Genomic DNA, 19,256 nt, shown 5'->3' with positions numbered 1-19,256 from the left:
TGGGCAAGCGGTTTGCTGATCTCAACATTATGAACAGAGTGCCACATGGTGGCGGTGGGGTTATGGTATGAGCAGGCATAAGCTACGGACAATGAACACAATTGTATTTTATCGATGGTAATTTGAATGCACAGAGATACCGTGATGAGATCTTGAGGCCCATTGTCGTGCCATTCATCCGCTGCCATCACATGTTTCAGCATGACAATGCACAGCCCTATGTCGCAAGGATCTGTACACAATTCTGTACACAATTCCAGTTCTTCCATGGCCTGCTTATTCACCAGACATGTCACCCATTGAGCATGTTTGGGATGCTCTAGATCGACGTGTACGACACGGCGTTCCAGTTCCCGTCAATATCCAGCAACTTCTCACAGCCATTGAAGAGGAGTGAGACAACATTCCACAGGCCACAATCAACAGCTTGATCAACTCTATGCGAAGGAGATGTATCGCGCTGCATGAGGCAAATGGTGGTCACACCAGATACTGACTGATTTTCTGATCCACATCCCTACATTTTTTAAGGTACAGTATCTGTGACCAACAGATGCATATCTGTATTCCAAGTCATGTGAAATCCATAGCTAAGGCCTAATGAATTTATTTCAAACAACTGATTTCCTTATATGAACTATAACTCAGTTAAAATCTTTGCAATTCTTGCATGTAGCGTTTTTATATTTTTTCAGTGTAGCACAGCAACTGGACACACACACACACACACACACACACACACACACATACACACACATGAACACACACACGGATGAGCATGCACGCATGCACACACGCCTAAACTAAAACAGAATAGTTGTGCTTTATACAGTCCACACTAATTAGGGTCCCACAGGAAACACTGACCAAAACTGAGGTTCCAACCCTGTCACAATTGGCTTGTTCGGCATTGCAGCTGACAGTGCCAACTGACTAATCTACAAATCCCTTTCCATCATAAATAACTACCCACAAGTAAAAACACAACCTTATGGAATAATTATTGGATAGCTTTTCTGAATTCCTTCGATAAATTGGCCCACATGGAAAAATAAAGGCATAGAACCCGTAAATGACTTGGTAATAGGAAATACATTTATTTCCTTGACAGAGATAAAAAGTAATTTTGTACTGATCAATGTAGATAGTTTCAAATACATGCAACTTAAAAGTTACATATCACACAATTTTGATTTGAAATCTTTTGGATTTGAGTCAGAAAAGGATGCTCATATGATAGGGAAGATCTGCAAAACCTTGTAGAAAGCATATCCAAGTGAAAATCTCTTAGAAAATATTATAAACTATTGGAACCAAGACTTAACTCATAATTGATATTGGCATAAGATGGAGGGAAAGTTGGAGCATTACTAATACATTTACAGTTAACTAAAATGTACGCTCATTCCAGTATAAACTAGAATTAATTATACAAGATACGCAATTCACAAGTTCTACAGCGCGGCAGAGTCATGTCTCAAGTGTAAAACTTAAAATGACTCAATAATCCATTCTTTCGGGGAATGCTATAAAGTTTGGTAGTTGTGGGCAAAGCTATAAAAGTTGTCAGAAGTACTACAATGTAAAAGTACTTTTAATCAATCTCTCTGCATATTTCAAAACATGACATATTGGGGTGTAGTGAGATACCCAATGGGCGGAACTATTCTTTACTCATTTTGAAAAAGCGTATACTAAAAATGTGGAAGTCAATCAAGCCGCCATCATTGACACAATGGAAAAAATCAAATTATGTATTATTTAAATATTGAAATAGGATGGGCAACCAAGAAAAACAAATTGGTACAATTTAATATCAATTGGAAAACAATAATGCAGGCAATAGTGATGGATGTGTGAGCATGCGGGTCTGGGCAGATGATGTTACGCTCGTCGTTGTTAGGATGGTCGGACCAAGATGCAGCGTGGATGCAGCGTCATTTTTTATTAGTGATAACCAGAAACAAAACAAGAAAGCGTAACCAATGAAACATTCAGCCTAGTAGGGCTAAACAGGACAGTACCAAAAACAAGATCCCACAAACTACAGGTGGAAAAAAGGCTGCCTAAGTATGATCCCCAATCAGAGAAAATGATAGACAGCTGCCTCTGATTGGGAACCATACCCAGCCAACAAAGAAATATAAAACATAGATTGCCCACCCTAGTCACACCCTGACCTAACCAAATAGAGAATTAAAAGGATCTCTAAGGTCAAGGCGTGACAGAGGAGATGTAGTCATTGTTTTTATTTGTCCTTAAGTTGTTGTTCGTATGTATACAGTACATTTGTTTTTGTTTTTGGAATGTAAAAAAAAGAAAAGGAAAAATAACTACTCAGTCACAACGTACCCATGATACTCTACAGTTTGATCCTCTCGAACACGACCATTATCTCTCCTCTGGTGATTGCTCACAAACAGGGAGGCTACAGTCGTCAAGAACAGTAGTACTGTATATGTACAAGTGGGGGAGATATTGTATACATTTAAAGCACAGGGGAACAAGTGGATTGATGACAGAGAGATAGTCAGAGATGTGAACATTGCGTTTTTCCCCTCTGTCCGACCTGTTGGAATGAGGGCGGGCAAAAGTGATGGTGGAAGGGAGAACAAAGATGCACATATTTAGAAGGCTGTGCATTGATATGTATTGGAGACATAGAACCAGCCCATCCACTCTCCTGATAATCATGGTGTCTCATTCATTGTCAAATCATTCACATAGTCCCCTTTAGGGAATCAAGCACAGGAGGCTTTTGAGGGGAGGATGGATCATAATAATGACCGGAACATGGAAACCATGTGTTCGATGTATTTGATACCATTCCACCTATTCCGCTCCAGCCATTACCACGAGCCCGTCCTCCCCAATTCAGGTGCGACCAACCTCCTGTGGATTCAAGTATTGTGACCCTTTTTATACAGACTATGAGATCTGTATATTACGGTATTAAAGTTCTGTCTGTGACTGTGATGCTGTACACTAATACATAATGAGGGTGCAGTACTCTAAAGTGGTTAAATGCATCACCCTAATAAGTACCACAGATGATGAGAGATGTGGATATGATGCATTAAAATAGGCTACAATTCTAGTATGTCTAAAATCAACAGATTATTTTTATGTAATCACAGAATCCTGAACCAAATCCCACGTGTGCTGGACATGATAGTCTGATACGAAAGGCTGGTATTTACCTCTTTGGCATCTGTCTGTGTGAATAAAATACATTTTTCAGTGAAGAGATACTTTTCAGAGAAAAATGTTGAGACTGAGGGCTCACACAATGAGATGATTGGAGGATATCCTCCTTGTAGATTATGTTTCTAGGTTGAAGTCACCTCTCAATTTTACATTTAAATTAAAATACTGCAGACTATCGTCTGGTTGTGAAAACGAATGCTCTTCACCTCTTGACCACTAGATGACACTAATCAACCATTCATTAATAACAATCTAATTGGTGATAGATTCTCTGCTGCATTTGAGTTCCACTTGTTTAGAAAATGAAAAAGTAAACTGAGGAACAAGGCACAAAGAGTTGAATTGAGTCACTAATCGTGCTGGACCAGACACACGATCAAAGCATGGACACCACAGTTGAGGACAGAGAGGCCCATATTCCACCTGGAATTGAGATTAGGGGTTCTTCTCACATGAACATGTTTAACAAAAACCTTCTTCAGGAAGTCAACTGCAGCTCAAAGTGAAAAGATACCAAATAATCAAATAATTAGGGAGTACATGCCATTGAAATAAGCTATTATAGAGAATGGATGGACAACAAGGAAGTACTTATTTAACCACCTACAGGATCCCCCCCCCCCCCCCGCAGGATGGATGAGCTAACGTACAGTAGTCTAATGTGATTAGCATGAGATTGTAAGTAACAAGAACAATTTCCCAGGACATAGACATATCTGATATATGCAGAAAGCTTAAATTCTTGATAATCTAACTGAGCTGTCCAATTTACAGTAGCTATTACAGTGAAAGAATACCATGCTATTGTTTGAGGAGAGTGTACAGTTATGAACTTGAAAATGCATTAATAAACCAATTAGGCACATTTGGGCAGTCTTGATACAACATTTTGAACAGAAATGCAATGGTTCATTGGATCATTCTAAAACTTTGCACATACACTGCTGCCATCTAGTGGTCAAATTCTAAACTGTGCATAGATTCCTAAATCATATTTTGGCCTGTTTTTCTTTTACCAGATCTAATGGGTTATATTCTCCTACAATAATTTCACATTTCCTCCAAAGGTCATAGTTTTTCCTTTCAAATGGTATCAAGAATATGCATATCCTTGCTTTAGGTCCTGAGCTACTGCAGTTAGATTTGGGTATGTCATTTTAGGTGAAAACTGAAAAGGACCAGTGCAGTCAAAAACATGATTTCCTGTGTTTTATATATATTTCCACTCTACGTGGTTGGAATAATCAAATCAAATCAAATGTATTTATATAGCCCTTCGTACATCAGCTGATATCTCAAAGTGCTGTACAGAAACCCAGCCTAAAACCCCAAACAGCAAGCAATGCAGGTGTAGCAGCACGGAGGCTAGGAAAAACTCCCTAGGAAGGCCAAAACCTAGGAAGAAACCTAGAGAGGAACCAGACTATGTGGGGTGGCCAATCCTCTTCTGGTTGTGCCGGGTGGAGATTATAACAGAACATGGCCAAGATGTTCAAATGTTCATAAATGACCAGCATGGTCAAATAATAATAATCACAGGCAGACCAGTTGAAACTGGAGCAGCAGCACGGCCAGGTGGACTGGGGACAGCAAGGAGTCATCATGTCAGGTAGTCCTGAGGCATGGTCCTAGGGCTCAGGTCCTCCAAGAGAGAGAAAGAAAGAGAGAGAAAATTAGAGAGAGCATACTTAAATTCACACAGGACACCGGATAGGACAGGAGAAGTACTCCAGATATAACAAACTGACCCTAGCCCCCCGACACATAAACTACTGCAGCATAAATACTGGAGGCTGAGACAGGAGGGGTCAGGAGACACTGTGGCCCCTCCCGATGACATCCCCCGGACAGGGCCAAACAGGAAGGATATAACCCTACCCACTTTGCCAAAGCACAGCCCCCACACCACTAGAGGGATATCTTCAACCACCAATTTACCATCCTGAGACAAGGCCGAGTATAGCCCACAAAGATCTCCGCCACGGCACAACCCAAGGGGGGGCGCCAACCCTAAATAATATTGTTTAATTGTGCACATGATGATAATGCCCTTTTAGTGTAAGAGCTGTTTGAAAGCGCCTGAAAGTTCTGCCTGTTTTGGTGGGATGGAGTTTAAGCCTTCTATGGGGACATCATCCTGAGATAAATTAGTTAACACATTAATAAGAATGACAGTTCCAAACCTCTCTGCCAATAACAGCTAGTTTTCAGTTTTCCCCTCCCCACTCAGACCCCTCCCCACTCAGACCCCTCCCACACAGTCCTAGCTAATTTCTTGCTTAAGAAACTGCCCTTTGCTAAGATGCTATTTTTGTTTTTTGTATTTTACCCCCTTTTTTGTGATATCCAATTGCGATTCAGTCTCAGCGCTGAGCCAAGTAAAGCCCCCCCCTGGCCAAACCCTCCCCTAATCCAGACAACGCTGGGCCAATTGTGCACCACCCTATAGGACTAACGGTCACAGCCAGTGGTGACACTGCCTGGGATTGAACCAGGGTCTGTAGTGATGCCTCAAGCACAGTGATGCAGTGCCTTAGACTGCTGCGCCACTTGGGAGGCATTTTTGTTTCTTTTTGACCATTTTAATTGACAACATTCACAGTAAGGTACTTAATTGTTACCCAGTAAAGATCAGAGATAAAAACGGCTGCATCGGACTTTTAATTATGTTCACACAAAATACATTTTAAGACAATTCAATTTCACAAATCGCAGTTGATCTCACGTGGGATATAGTGTACATGGTTCCTTAAACAAAGTAACAGTGACATAGAGCCCTACTCTATAATTAAAACAATTTGAAAATCTGTTCTGGGAATATATGTGGAGTGAAAAATAGTGCAGCCTTAGAATGTTCCCACGGTGCAGTTTGAGATTAGTGCCTCTCTCCATATACCCACCATTAATTATCAATAATTTACACTAGCCATCAGCATCAAGTTTTCTTGGTATGTTAGTGTGAATAAGCTGGGGGGGGGGTTCAAATACTAGCTATATCTTTTCAGTAGGCTTTTCAGATATCTTTGGTTTTTGTTCCAATCTGGTGAGAGTAAAACATGAGCATCAATTACATAGACAGGTCATTGTGAGGTCATGTCAGGGTCTCTCTCATTTACCTATACCTGTCTACTGGAAGACGATGCTCAGAGCCTCAGACAGTCACATTTCACCTTCATTCAGATGAGCTAGTGACTCTGTCTGGTGTAACATAACAACTCATGTTATTAATTGAAGCTCTATTTTATAGCCAGTGAAAATATTATTCGTAAGCTATGACCTCTGTCAAATTGGCTGGCAATGTTAAAAAGCAGGAAAAGCAGGACCGAAAATATGAGGCCATGAAAAATTCAAGAGTCTGCCAGTCAATTATTAACTCTAGGTTCTGGAACACACAGGTCTGATGTGATGAGGTAGTGGATTGAGGTTAGCAGTGGTGGCAGTCATGGTCGTTGTATATTTCACTGCAGGTTGAGGTGAGGACAGATCAGTCTAAAAGATGCTGGATTTGATATCATGTAATAAATCCATTACATCCAACAACTAAAACAACACATGGGCCACGCAGATATTAAGATTTCACCTGACAACACATTTATGAGCTGAGGCAGGACCTCAGACTTACACTACAACTTAAAAGCATAGCTCGTGCTCCTATCTGTCCTCTCACACAACTATCTGTTAATGTTTTACATGCGAAAGAAATGTGTCCTATATGTAAACTTTTAAATGAGACTCAGGTAATGCACTTTAACTGATTTCACATCTTTATAGACTTTATCTGGAATAAATTTCAGTATGAACTAAATCCCTGAAACGGTTTATCTATGGCATTGACCTGAATATACATTTCAGTACAAATCAGGACTAATCTTCTCCATGCTCATTCACAGCATTATTCCATACACCCTATCCCTTCAGAAGACAGGCCACTGCCATGCTTATCTTCTTAGATCTTTGACAAGCCTGTAGGCCAATGCTTGTATCCCCTTAGCACTTGACCTTAAAGGTCCAATGCAGCCATTTTTATTTCAATATGAAATCCTTTTTTGGGCAACAATTAAGTACCTTACTGTGATTGTTTTCAATTAAAATGGTCAAAAAGAAACAAAAACAGCTTCGTAGCAATGAGCAATTTATAAATAAATAATTTTGCTAGGACTCTCTGGGAGTGGTCTGAGTGAGGAGGGGAAAACTAGCTGTTATTGGCAGAGGTTTGAAACTCTTTCTTATTGGTCTATTAACTAATTTACCACCCGGTGATGTCTGGTGATCCAGGTTGAAATGTCAGCCTGTCTTTTCAAACAGTTCTTACACTAAAAGGGCATTATCATCAATTTCACAATTTCACACCTACTAATTCAAGGGTTTTTCTTAATTTTTTACAATTTTCTACATCGTAGAATAATAGTGAAGACATCAAAACTATGAAATAACTCACATGGAATCATGTAGTAACCAAAAAAGTGTTAAACAAATCTAAATATATTTGATATTTGAGATTCTTCAAAGTAGCCACCCTTTGCCTTGATGACAGCTTTGCACACTCTTGACATTCTCTCAACCACATTCATGAGGTAGTCACCTGGAATGAAGGTGACTACATTGTTAAAAGTGAATTTGTGGAATTTCTTTCCTTCTTAATGTGTTCGAGCCAATCAGTTGTGTTGTGACAATGTAGGAGTGATAAACAGAAGATAGCCCTATTTGGTAAAAGACCACGTCCATATTATGTCAGAAACAGCTCAAATAAGCAAAGAGAAACGACAGTCCATCATTACTTGAAGACATGAAGGTCAATCAATCCGTAAAATGTCAAGAAGTTTCCTCAAGTGAGGTTGCAAAAACCCTCAAGCGCTATGATGAAACTGGCTCTCATGAGGACCACCACAGGAAAGGAAGACCCAGAGTTACCTCTGCTGCAGAGGATACGTTCATTAGAGTTAACTGCACCTCAGATTGCAGCCCAAATAAATGCATCACAGAGTTCAAGTAACAGACACATCTCAACATCAACTGTTTAGAGGAGACTGTGTGAATCAGGCCTGCATGGTCGAATTGCTGCAAAGACACCACTACTAAAGGACACCAATAAGAATAAGAGAATTGCTTGGGCCAAGAAATACGAGCAATGGACATTAGACCGGTGCAAATCTGTCCTTTGGTCTGATCAATCTAAATTCGAGATTTTTGGTTCCAACCGCTGTGTGTTTGTGAGATGCAGAGTAGGTGAACGGATGACCTCCACATGTGTGGTTCCCACCGTGAAACATGGAGGAGGAGGTTTGATAGTGTGGGGGTGCTTTGCTGGTGACACTGTCAATTATTTATTTAGAATTCAAGGCACACTTAACCAGCAAGGCTAACACAGCATTCTGCAACGAAACGCCATCCCATCCGGTTTGCACTTAGTGGGACTATCATTTGTTTTTCAACAGGAAAATGACCCAAAACACACCTCCATGCTGTGTAAGGGCTATTTGACCAAGAAGGAGAGTGATGGAGTGCTGCATCAGATGACCTGGCCTCCACAATCACTGACCTCAACCCAAATGAGATGTTTTGTTATGAGTTGGACCGCAGAGTGAAATGCAGCCAACAAGTGCTCCGCATATGTGGGAACGCTTTCAAGACTGTTGGAAAAGCATTCCTAATGAAGCTGGTTGAGAGAATGCCAAGAGTGTGCAAAGCTGTCGTCAAGGCAAAGGGCGGCTACTTTGAACAATTTTAAATATATATTTGTTTAACACTATTTTGGTTACTACATGATTCCATGTGTTATTTCATAGTTTTGATGTCTTCACTATTATTCTACAATGTAGAAAATAGTAAAAATAAAGAAAAACCCTTGAATGAGTAGGTGTGTCCAAAACTTTGACTGGGAAAAAAAACACAGGCAAATCACTTTTTTTGAACGCACTGGGCCTTTAATAACTTTTTTCCACAGTTAATAAGGCTTCATTACAAGCCTTAGTTTATACTAATTCGTCCTATAGATTATTAATATTGTGTATAGATGTTACAGAGTAGAAAGTATAAAAACAACCAGTGCAAAATTGAACCATGTCCATAATGATAGGGGGCGGGGCGTTTCATGTGCGCACAGGTGCAGGCGGGCAGGTGACCCGTTATAACTGTCCACTTCGAGGTTAAGGAGGGGAGACTACTGTCTACATTTCAACTCTGGAGAGAGATGGAAAGCAGCACATATGTAAGGTTTTCAGGAGTAAAGTCAAGGGAAACAGAGCGTCGATTTCTCGACAAATGGTTTCTTATTTGACCGTGTACGGTGGAAGTGTACCAGCGCCAGTTCTCTGTAATGTTTGCTCGGCGGACGGGAAAGCTGAAATAATTCATAAACTATTACCTTTCTATACTGTCTAAGTTCTGCTTCCCGCGTTCACTTTGGCCAGAAGTGGAGCGGATGAGAGCCCACTGAACAGGAGACGAACTTCAAAAAGACAACAGACGCCCACTCCCTTTGTAGACAAGTTTGCTATTTGTCTTGCACAGGGCACGTGCGGTTCATGTTGGGCAATGGCGATGTCTGGGAGAGTCCGAGCGCTCCTGTTATTGTTATGGATTTTTCAAGGTAAGATCATTTTGTGCCGCAACTATTCTATTTACCCTTTTGTTTTTTTGGATTATATTAACAAATGACACATTTTCTACTATTTCAATCATTATTGTCGTTCCAGCTCTATGCGTCATTTATTTACACATACAGACTGTTAGGGCACGGTCTTGTGGTATACCGTTATTTTTCACATTTAGTGGTTCTGTGTAGCTTTCAGAAGATGTGGCATTGGAAAATTCCTCAGGCAATTTCACAAATTGTTTATAAGATGTCGAACTGCTATGGCTGTAAGGTAGGCTACCACCTGTTTTATAAATATGATGTAGCCAATGAATACCTAAATCATGTGTGAAGACCTCGCTCTTTAGTGTAGTGTTCTAGCATGACGAAAAGTAGCTCTTGGCTCCAAATCTACAGTATTTGATATCAATAAATATATATTGATTAGACATGTGAGATCCACTGTTTGGCCCAAACGCATGTGCATGGTGTTACAATAGTGTTGTAATGTAGTTTGTAGAAATTGCCTCCTGAGATTTCGCCCCTGAAGTGAAAATGTATCTAGTACAGGGAGTAATAAGATATCTACAAGTTTTTTAGGTGGCTGTTGTTTTTCAAAGCACAATTGAACCAGTTGTTGGTTTCTTCAATAGTGGAGGGGAGAAAGGTGCGTGTGCTCATAGGTATGCTGTCTCGCTGGCTACGACATGCATCCTTTCACGTGTCAGGACAGTTCAAACTATCAAATTGCATTGTTATTCTGATGGTATTCTGACGGTTTTTAATCAGCTAGATTAAGCCGCAGGCCGATTTGTTTTCTTGAGCGGATGGTTAGGAGACCTGAACATAATTACAAATAATTTGTAGAGTGCAAATTGACTGCAATAACCTCAAACGGATAATATTTTATTAAAAAAATCACTTCAAACCTTGCTAACATTTTGTGTACAATCACACACATCTATGTGGGAATACTTTGGAAAATATTTCCCAAATAAAAATTGCTTGGTGCTGATTTGCTGGTGTACAGTTATTTTGTTTCTCAAACTTGGGGGGCCAAGTAAAATCACCTGCATGCCACCAGTTGGGGAACAATATAAGCATGTTTTATATTGTAACTTATTTTGTGTTGAGGAAACCCCCATACTAGATTGACTACCAGCAGCAGCACAGTGAGATGAGCATTGTGGTTGTTGCTAAGCTGCCAAGCCCACGCTGCTGAAGTCAAAGGAGGTTGTAATCCTCTGATTTGCCCTGGCGTTTTAACAAGGCGAGGACAAGGTACAGATTCACCGGCCGGCCCGGGTGGCGGTCTTGGTTGATGAGATTAAAACGCGAGTGATGACGACAGACTGGCTAAGGGACTGGTTTCACGTCAGGCTGGGATTAAAATGGCAAACATGGAGTTGGAGTGTGTTCATCATGACACTATCCATTCAGCCTGGAGTAAACCCTGTGTTGTAGGATAGGCCATGGCCAACATGAACTCATCAACTCACAGCATTATTTTACTTCCATCTGTCCTACTTACATAGGATGTCAGGGGATTGACAGCAACCATTGGCTCCTCCAGTCAGAGGATTTATGATCTATGCCGTAGGACAGGACACCTGGGTGGAGTTTGATAAATTAGGATAACAGTATATAAGGGTGGACAACTGAACTGCGTGAGCCAGAAAAGGCATTTCCCGTTTGTTAGTATTAAATACATCCCTCAAATTTAATTCTGGACCTCGAAGTCAGTTCCACTGCTTTGTTCATTCGTTTTCCATTCTGCCCCTCTAATCATCGACTGATGTAGACCTTGGACACTAGGTGGGAGCAATTCATTATCAGGTAAAACAGAGAACTAGCAGTACTCCAGACCTCTAAGGGTAAGATTTTAGTACTCCAAATCAGTCCTTGATTAGAGGGGAAGAATTGGGGGGGGGGGGGGGAAGAGAGAAACAGGTTTAGAGGTCAGATATGAATTTGAGGGCTCTAGGTGAGGGATTTTAAAACCTCTCCTCTGGGACCCCCAGCCGTTCCATGCATTTGAACTATTCCACAGCTAGCAAACCTGATTCAACTTGTCAACTAATCAAGTCCTTGATTAGGTAAGTTCAGGGCTACAACACAGTTGTGAGACGTTTGGTGGTCGCAGAGGATAGGTTTGAAAACCACTGCTCTGGGCTATCAGTTATAACTGTTCAACTCGGCCCCCATAACGTTCTGCAGATGTCAGACCCTGATACTACAGTTTGCTGCTAGATAAGGAAGGTGATTACACTGTTGCTAGTTTATGAGTGTGTATGGGTATATCTCTGTGTGCTTAATGCGAGCACATGATGGGGCCTATTAAATGCTCACCCAGCTGAAGTTGTTGCCTCCTAACATTAACCTAGTCTACTGTCAATGGAGAGCTTCCATTTACAAAACAAAATGTCATTAAAGTTTTCATGAGCTTTTTTCATGTTTTTATCACCGTTGCTATGCTCAGATTAGGACCGAATGATCTGTGGAATTGTATTTCATACCCAAGCTATTTAGAGGGAGAAATAAAAAAATCCTGTTTCTTTGTATTATGTTGCTACTCTGTGTTAGCCATTAGTGTCTCCTGCCACTGTATCTGTACCTTGTGGAGGAGCAGGCGTTAATGTGATCTATAAGCTTCGTTTTTCCTCGCTGGGGAGGAAAAGCAGTAAAATTAGGCTAGGGGGCTATTGGATTCAGGAAGCCTCTTGTCAATAAACACACTGACAGGGTTGACAGCTAGTGCAAATGTCACACTTAAACTGGCCAATTAGGCCTGACAGAAGAAATATGATAATAACATTGCTATGTGACAGTTTTCTTTGTTTGAGACAGCTGATTCCACAAACATTATCTCTATGTAAATACACTGTTAATGATCGGTTAGAGAACAACCTCAATGAACAATTCAGAACGTGAAGCATTATATTTGTCTTGGTAAAATGTATTTTATAACATAAGGAAGTGAAATTTCATCACCAATGTGCATTTTCACCCACTCTTGGCAGACCCACTTCTTCCTGTCAAACCATAACAGGAGATATCCTGAAATATGTGAATTTGTTGGGTCCATGTGATCAATTAATCACTAAGTAGTGCTTTATGGTAGGCAAAACTCTTTGGTATTAAAGTTGATCGAACAGTAGTACTGTCCCCACCCCCAGAGGTTTTTACTTGTGTTCACTATTGTCTAAATGTGAATTTAGCAAAATCACATGTGTTCCATAGTAACAGTGGTGGCGGATGGCACAGAGGGAGCCAGTACCTCGGAGTTGGCTCCTCTCTCAGCAGAGATCATTAGCAAGGCTAGTGCCAAGCTAGCTGTGGCAATTTATTATTATTGTTATTTTATATATCTATAACCCCCACAATGCAGCCAGGATGTGTAGCACCTACAGTCAATATTTCACCTCATTAATTCCTACTACTGACAGTGAATGGGCGAATATGTTACAGAGTTTTAATATTTGAAAATCTATTGTAATATAGACTCCTGTGTTTCTTTCCATTCTGTTTGTTGTTTGAGCTCCCTTCAGAATAGCATACAGTAACCTTTTATACACTGTCAATCTGCTGATGGGTCTGACCTGAATTTGCAGCAAGACAAAAGTAGCCTACAATGGTTGTTTAATGGGTTGAAAATGGGCCTGTCTTCGTGGCACAATAATACTCAAACATACAAACATAAATCACTGTACTGTATTTTACTACAGTACAGTGTGACTCTGGGGAAGGAAACAGAGCGGTTCTGATGATGAAGCTGAGTGTGGCAGTGAAGCGAGCTGAGGCACACAGACTGCAGTTAAGGTGGCGGTGTGTGTGCTGCCACAGCTGCAGCTTGACAGGAGCACTTCACCACCAACACATCTCCATCTAGATCCTGTTCTCATGTGACTAATGATGCAGGGGTGGGAAGGTGGAGGAGGGCAGGCATCAGGCGGGGGAGGTCTGGTATGGGAGGGAAGGGAGTAGGAAGGCAGGGGAGGGTAGGTGGGGGGAACGGAAGGCTTAGGTGGCCAGTGAGAGGAGTTGGAATACAGGCCAGTGAGGCCACACCACTATCACCCCACTCTGCCAATTACTGATGGAGACAGTGGAGGCTCCTCAGTGAATTTCATAAAAATTGGAAAACATTTAAAGTTACCATTTTTAGATAAAGCTATATATTCTAATCAAATGTATTTATACAGCCCTTCGTACATCAGCTGATATCTCAAAGTGCTGTACAGAAACCCAGCCTAAAACCCCAAACAGCAAGCAATGCAGGTGTAGCAGCACGGTGGCTAGGAAAAACTCCTTAGAAAGGCCGAAACCTAGAGAGGAACCAGGCTATGAGGGGTGGCCAGTCCTCTTCTGGCTGTGCCGGGTGGAGATTATAACAGAACATAGCCAAGATGTTTATAAATTACCAGCAATAATCACAGTAGTTGTCGAGGGTGCAGCAAGTCAGCGCCTCGGGAGTAAATGTCAGTTGGCTTTTCATAGCCGCTCATTAGGAGTATCTCTACCGCTCCTGCTGTCTCTAGAGAGTTGAAAGCAGCAGGTCTGGGACAGGTTGCACGTCCGGTGAACAGGTCAGGGTTCCATAGCCGCAGGCAGAACAGTTGAAACTGGAGCAGCAGCATGGCCAGGTGGACTGGGGACCGCAAGGGGTCCTCATGCCAGGTAGTCCTGAAGCATGGTCCTAGGGCTCAGGTCCTCAGAGAGAAAGGAAGAGAATTACAGAGAGCATACTAAAAATTCACACAGGAGACGACTGTACAACCATTCAGATTAATTGTCAGATTCAACAGAAGATCTCTTTGTTTCTTGGGACCTAGAACAACCATCTCTGTTTTGTCCGAATTTAAAAGTAGAAAGTTTGCAGCCATTCACTTCCGTATGTCTGAAATACAGACTTCTAGCGAGGGCAATTTTGTGGCTTCTCCATGTTTCATTGAAATGTACATCCGGTGTCATCCGCATAGCAGTAAAAGTTAACATTATGTTTTCGAATGACATCCCCAAGAGGTAAAATATATAGTGAAAACAATAGTGGTCTTAAAACGGAACCTTGAGGAACACCGACATTTACAGTTGATTTGTCAGAGGACAAACCATTCAGAGACAAACTGATATCTTTCCGACAGATAAGATCTAAACCAGGCCAGAACTTGTCTGTGTAAACCAATTTAGGTTTCCAATCTCTCCAAGAATGTGGTGATTGATGGTATCAAAAGCAGCACTAAGGTCTAGGAGCACGAGGACAGATGCAGAGCCTCGGTCTGATGCCATTAAAAGGTAATTTACCACCTTCACAAGTGCAGTCTCGTGCTATGATGGGGTCTAAAACCAGACTGAAGCATTTTGTATACATTGTTTGTCTTCAGGAAGGCAGTGAGTTGCTGCACAACAGCCTTGTCTAAAATTGAGAGGAGTGGAAGATTCTATATAGGCTGAAAGTTTTTTAAAATATTTTCTCGGTCAAGGTTTGGCTTTTTCAAGAGGCTTTATTACTGCCACTTTTAGTGAGTTTGGGACACATCCGGAGGTGTGTCGTCAAACAATTAATTAAAACACTGTTTTGTAATGAAGGTCTACAGTATCCTCAACAGCACTCTGTAGGGTAGCACCATGGTGTAGCCGGAGGACAGCTAGTTTCTGTTCTCTGGGTACATTTGACTTAAATACAAAACCTATGAGGCTCATGGTTCTCACCCCCTTACACAGTAATTATGACAACTTCCGGAGGACGTCCTCAAACATATCAGAGCTCTTGCAGCATTGACTGGCATGTGCATTGAAGTTCACAAACAAAGGTGAGAGGAAGAGTGTATAGACGGGAGAAGGGATACAATGTGGCTGCTGTGAGAGTGAACTATGTGTGTTCAAGGGTTTTCATTCTGCCGATTCTGTTAAAATGTTTCTTAAGCAGAAGCAAAAGGGATAAACATACCTGAATTTGTCCAATAGAAACTCTTGTTTGCAAATGTTAGACTAATGATTACACTAGATGCAGGCAAGGGTGTGCAAGGCGTTATTGAATGTGTCACTGTCTGTAACATCAAATATTTATCTCGACCTGTGTGCATCTACTTTGTAAACTTTAATTCATAGGCTAGGTTGTAGCAACCTCATAATGGGTATATGGATAATTGGAAAATCATTTACAGTAGTAGCCTAAACCTATCAATGTTAAATTGAAATGGGTGAATAAAATATGAATGACAGTCATCCAATCTGTAATAGATATAAGGCCATGCTCATAAAAAAATAAAGCCCTCCTTGCTTTGGCCTCAATTGTTTCGGTTCACTTATTCACATTTTTTAGTATTGACTTTTATGTCGTTTGGCTCAATTTCACTTATCATACAATGCATGTCAGTTGGAGTACTTGATGTCCAGGGGTTAACGGTATCACGGTGTCCAATCATAAATGGCAGATCTCTGAGCAAGCAACGTGCCATTTGCTCCCTGGCTTCGGGTGGTGATTTAGGCCAGGTGCATCCTAGGAAAATAACATGCACTAATGGGGAAGAATCTCCTTTCGATCAAACAGACAAACTGACAGCAGTGTGTGGGCTTCAGGGATCAAAACAATCAATGGAAGATCAAACACATTTTTATGAATCATCCCTGTTAGTGTATACTACCATACATGCCATGAATCAGAACAAATCCACATTCTGCACAGTGTTGCATTTTCTTTTGCAGTTCATCACAATCAGGTTGAGCCTAGTGAGGTGGGAGGCTGTGGTGGTCTAGTCTCAGCTGTAAAACTGTTATTCCCCCTAATGTACCAACACAAACAGCCCTCTGTTAAAACCCGAAATCTCTAAAAGCATCTTTCATTGACATTTTAAAATGTCTTGCCATTGATTTCCGAGGCAGGGTATAAAGGCGTGGAAAGTGGTGGTGTGTCCGTAAAACCTGCGTTTATTCTGTCGACTTTGTTGTGCGAGTAGGAGACGGGTTACCGGGTCGACGTGAAGAGTTTTGTAGTGAGCGAGTGGAAGATTACTTGTTTGTGTGTAATTGTAGAGCGACGTGATCCGGGGGTGTAATAGCAGAGGATGGGTCTGTGGTAGAGAGCTGTTGGAGATTGGTTTGCTCTGTAATGATGGATGATGGGCTTGCTGAGTAAAGCTAGATGGGTTTGTCAGTGGAAAAGGGTAGAAGATGGCTATGTTGGAACAGCGGAGGGAGATTGATGGTTTTGGCTGTGGGGAGATGAGAGATTAGTATTCATTGAGGAGTGCGGGCGAGGCATGCTTTATCCTCTCTGCCGCCCTCGGGCCAGGTGGATGGGGTAAATCAGGAGGGGTGTGACCTGGTCTTAGAAGGTGCCGTCAGGCTTTAGACCTTACATGACAGGTTTTGTGAGGCTAAGGACCTTCTAAGGAAGCTACTGCAGGGGATTGATCAGCACAGGGGTATGGCTGTTGTCCAACACCGATTACAGCCAGCTAAGTATGCTTCTCTCTCATAAGTGAGACTTTGTGGAAAACTGTTATTATGGGGTCAAAATTGACTACAACATGTAAATAGGATAATTTTTGTCAAAGTCAGTCTATGCTTAAACTGAGTTTGGAACAGTCGTGCGTCACAATGGGTAACTGAAGGTTGGGTTTTGATTTAACGATGTTCATTTGCCAACTAACATGCGGTGAACAGCTACAATGATTGCACTCTGTCCAATAGCATAGACCGTGAGAGACCTGCTCAGCAGCTCTGAATTTGTTTACATAAGACAACACGTCTTACTTGAGAAATACTGCACCAAACACCTTCACCTGTGAAATTGTGCAACTAAAACATACTCTGCAAAAATCATCAACTCAAGAAATCTGTAATTCACTTTTATCTTAGATTCAATCTGGGGATTTTGAGAAAGGGTAATAGGCTTCTATAGTGCCTCGTGGGTGAAAAACATAATTAACCAAACGCACAATCGGTCAGGAAATATAGCTCCGACTGAAATCTTGTTTTTCTAATAATCAACAGAAAAACACATGCCAATCGGTGTGTTCAGTTTTAAGTGGGATGCAGCTTTCTTCCACAATAGGCTTTTCATTAGTCGTCTGCAGTTTCAATTTACCTCTTAATAAAGACCCCTTACTTCCTAGTTTGACTGACTCCCTCCCTGACAATGTTATCTAAGTCAATAAGGAATTACAGAATATGAACATGTTAGATCTCCGATCAGGGAATTGGATACAACTTGCTCTTCAATTATCCTGTCTCCAGTGGTACGCAATCATGGAAATCAGACCAATAGATTTACAAGTGTCATTCCAGACAAACTGCTTTGCAAATTACCATTGGCTATTGGAATTATCAAGTGTGAAGTCCCCCTGAGTCAAGACATTTGACAATGCTAAGAGCCTTGGAAGTCCTAGTAGATTATATTACTTTTATGGACGTGCAACACAACCTTATTGACTGAATTGAGAATGTCTAATCAAACCAAATACATTTATTTGTGCCGTCATTGGCTCCTAGGAATGTTTCATCAGAGTGATATAATATATATTTGACAACATGAGAAATTAGGTTACATATCGGGGGAAAATAAACAGAATGATTTTTCTTGGATTTTTCTTGGGAGTGAAACTTTTGAGCTTCTCATTTCTATTTCAAGCCCTGCGGTCGTCTGGTTGGCTCTCTAAATTGATGCGCGCAGGGCTGCTTTTCAGAAACCTGCTTCGACCTGATAAGCCCAGTAACCATTGGCATTTTCAGAGGTCTTGCTCAGGCTCCCTTAAAGTATTTTCCAGTTCAGGTGCTAAGATGAAGTCCTAGTATGCACTCCATTCACGTGGTTTGGCATCTACCATACCTCAGGTCCATAAAATATGGAATTCATTCTGAAAATATAGGGACATATTTGTTTGTTAGTTTCAAATCTGAAACTGATGCCATTTTTCTGTTCGGTTGTCTCAAATCATTCTGTTATTGAACAGGCTGTAATTATTCTAAATGGCTTTACTTCTAAAATAATTAACTCAGTGGGTATTCTGCTCTCTGATGCTATTTCTAATGCAGCACTACTATTAGTCCATGTTTTCAATACAGAATGAGGCATCGTACTCAGAGTAGCAGACGTCTCCTTTGTCAGACATGGATCACCAAATGTACGTTTTGGGGTTTTATGATTCAGATGCATACAGAAAGGGTTGTTGGGAATTGATTTACTGGTTCTGAATGTCTGTGGCCAGATCTTTAGGTTCTGTATCATAGTCGGTGGCACTTTCAGACAGGCAGGTTCAGGCCACATACTGTAAAACCAGTGCCACGTTCAGTTGCCAAACATTGCAGATAGAAAGGCCGTGAACAAAGCCGACATGATTCCTTGTTCTGCATGTTGGAAAAATATGTTTGTTCTACATAACATATTTCCATCTGAACGTTCCAAAACAGTGTGTCCTGCTGAACATGCCCCAGGTCTAGAGGCTTGGGATCTGCATTAACATGAGTCCACCTC

The 19,256-nt window shown here is 41.2% G+C and overlaps 1 protein-coding gene across 1 annotated transcript in view; it reads left to right on the top strand.

Annotated features, from left to right (window-relative positions):
- The first annotated feature begins 9,341 nt into the window (after window positions 1-9,341).
- The window catches only part of LOC110503970 (endothelial cell-selective adhesion molecule), a 71,319-nt gene continuing 61,404 nt past the window's right edge, over window positions 9,342-19,256 (top strand). Inside the window, exon 1 of the mRNA XM_021582660.3 lies at window positions 9,342-9,796. Coding sequence (XP_021438335.3) covers window positions 9,742-9,796 — 55 coding nt within the window. The 5' untranslated portion in view covers window positions 9,342-9,741. The remainder of the gene's footprint in view (window positions 9,797-19,256) is intronic.

This window comes from Oncorhynchus mykiss, chromosome 24 (genome assembly GCF_057628025.1).
Source record: "Oncorhynchus mykiss isolate SJ-2025 chromosome 24, ASM5762802v1, whole genome shotgun sequence".
Taxonomy (NCBI): Eukaryota; Metazoa; Chordata; class Actinopteri; order Salmoniformes; family Salmonidae; genus Oncorhynchus; species Oncorhynchus mykiss.
Note: the sequence above shows the minus strand (reverse complement) of the source record. Positions and strands in the feature narration are given on the sequence as shown.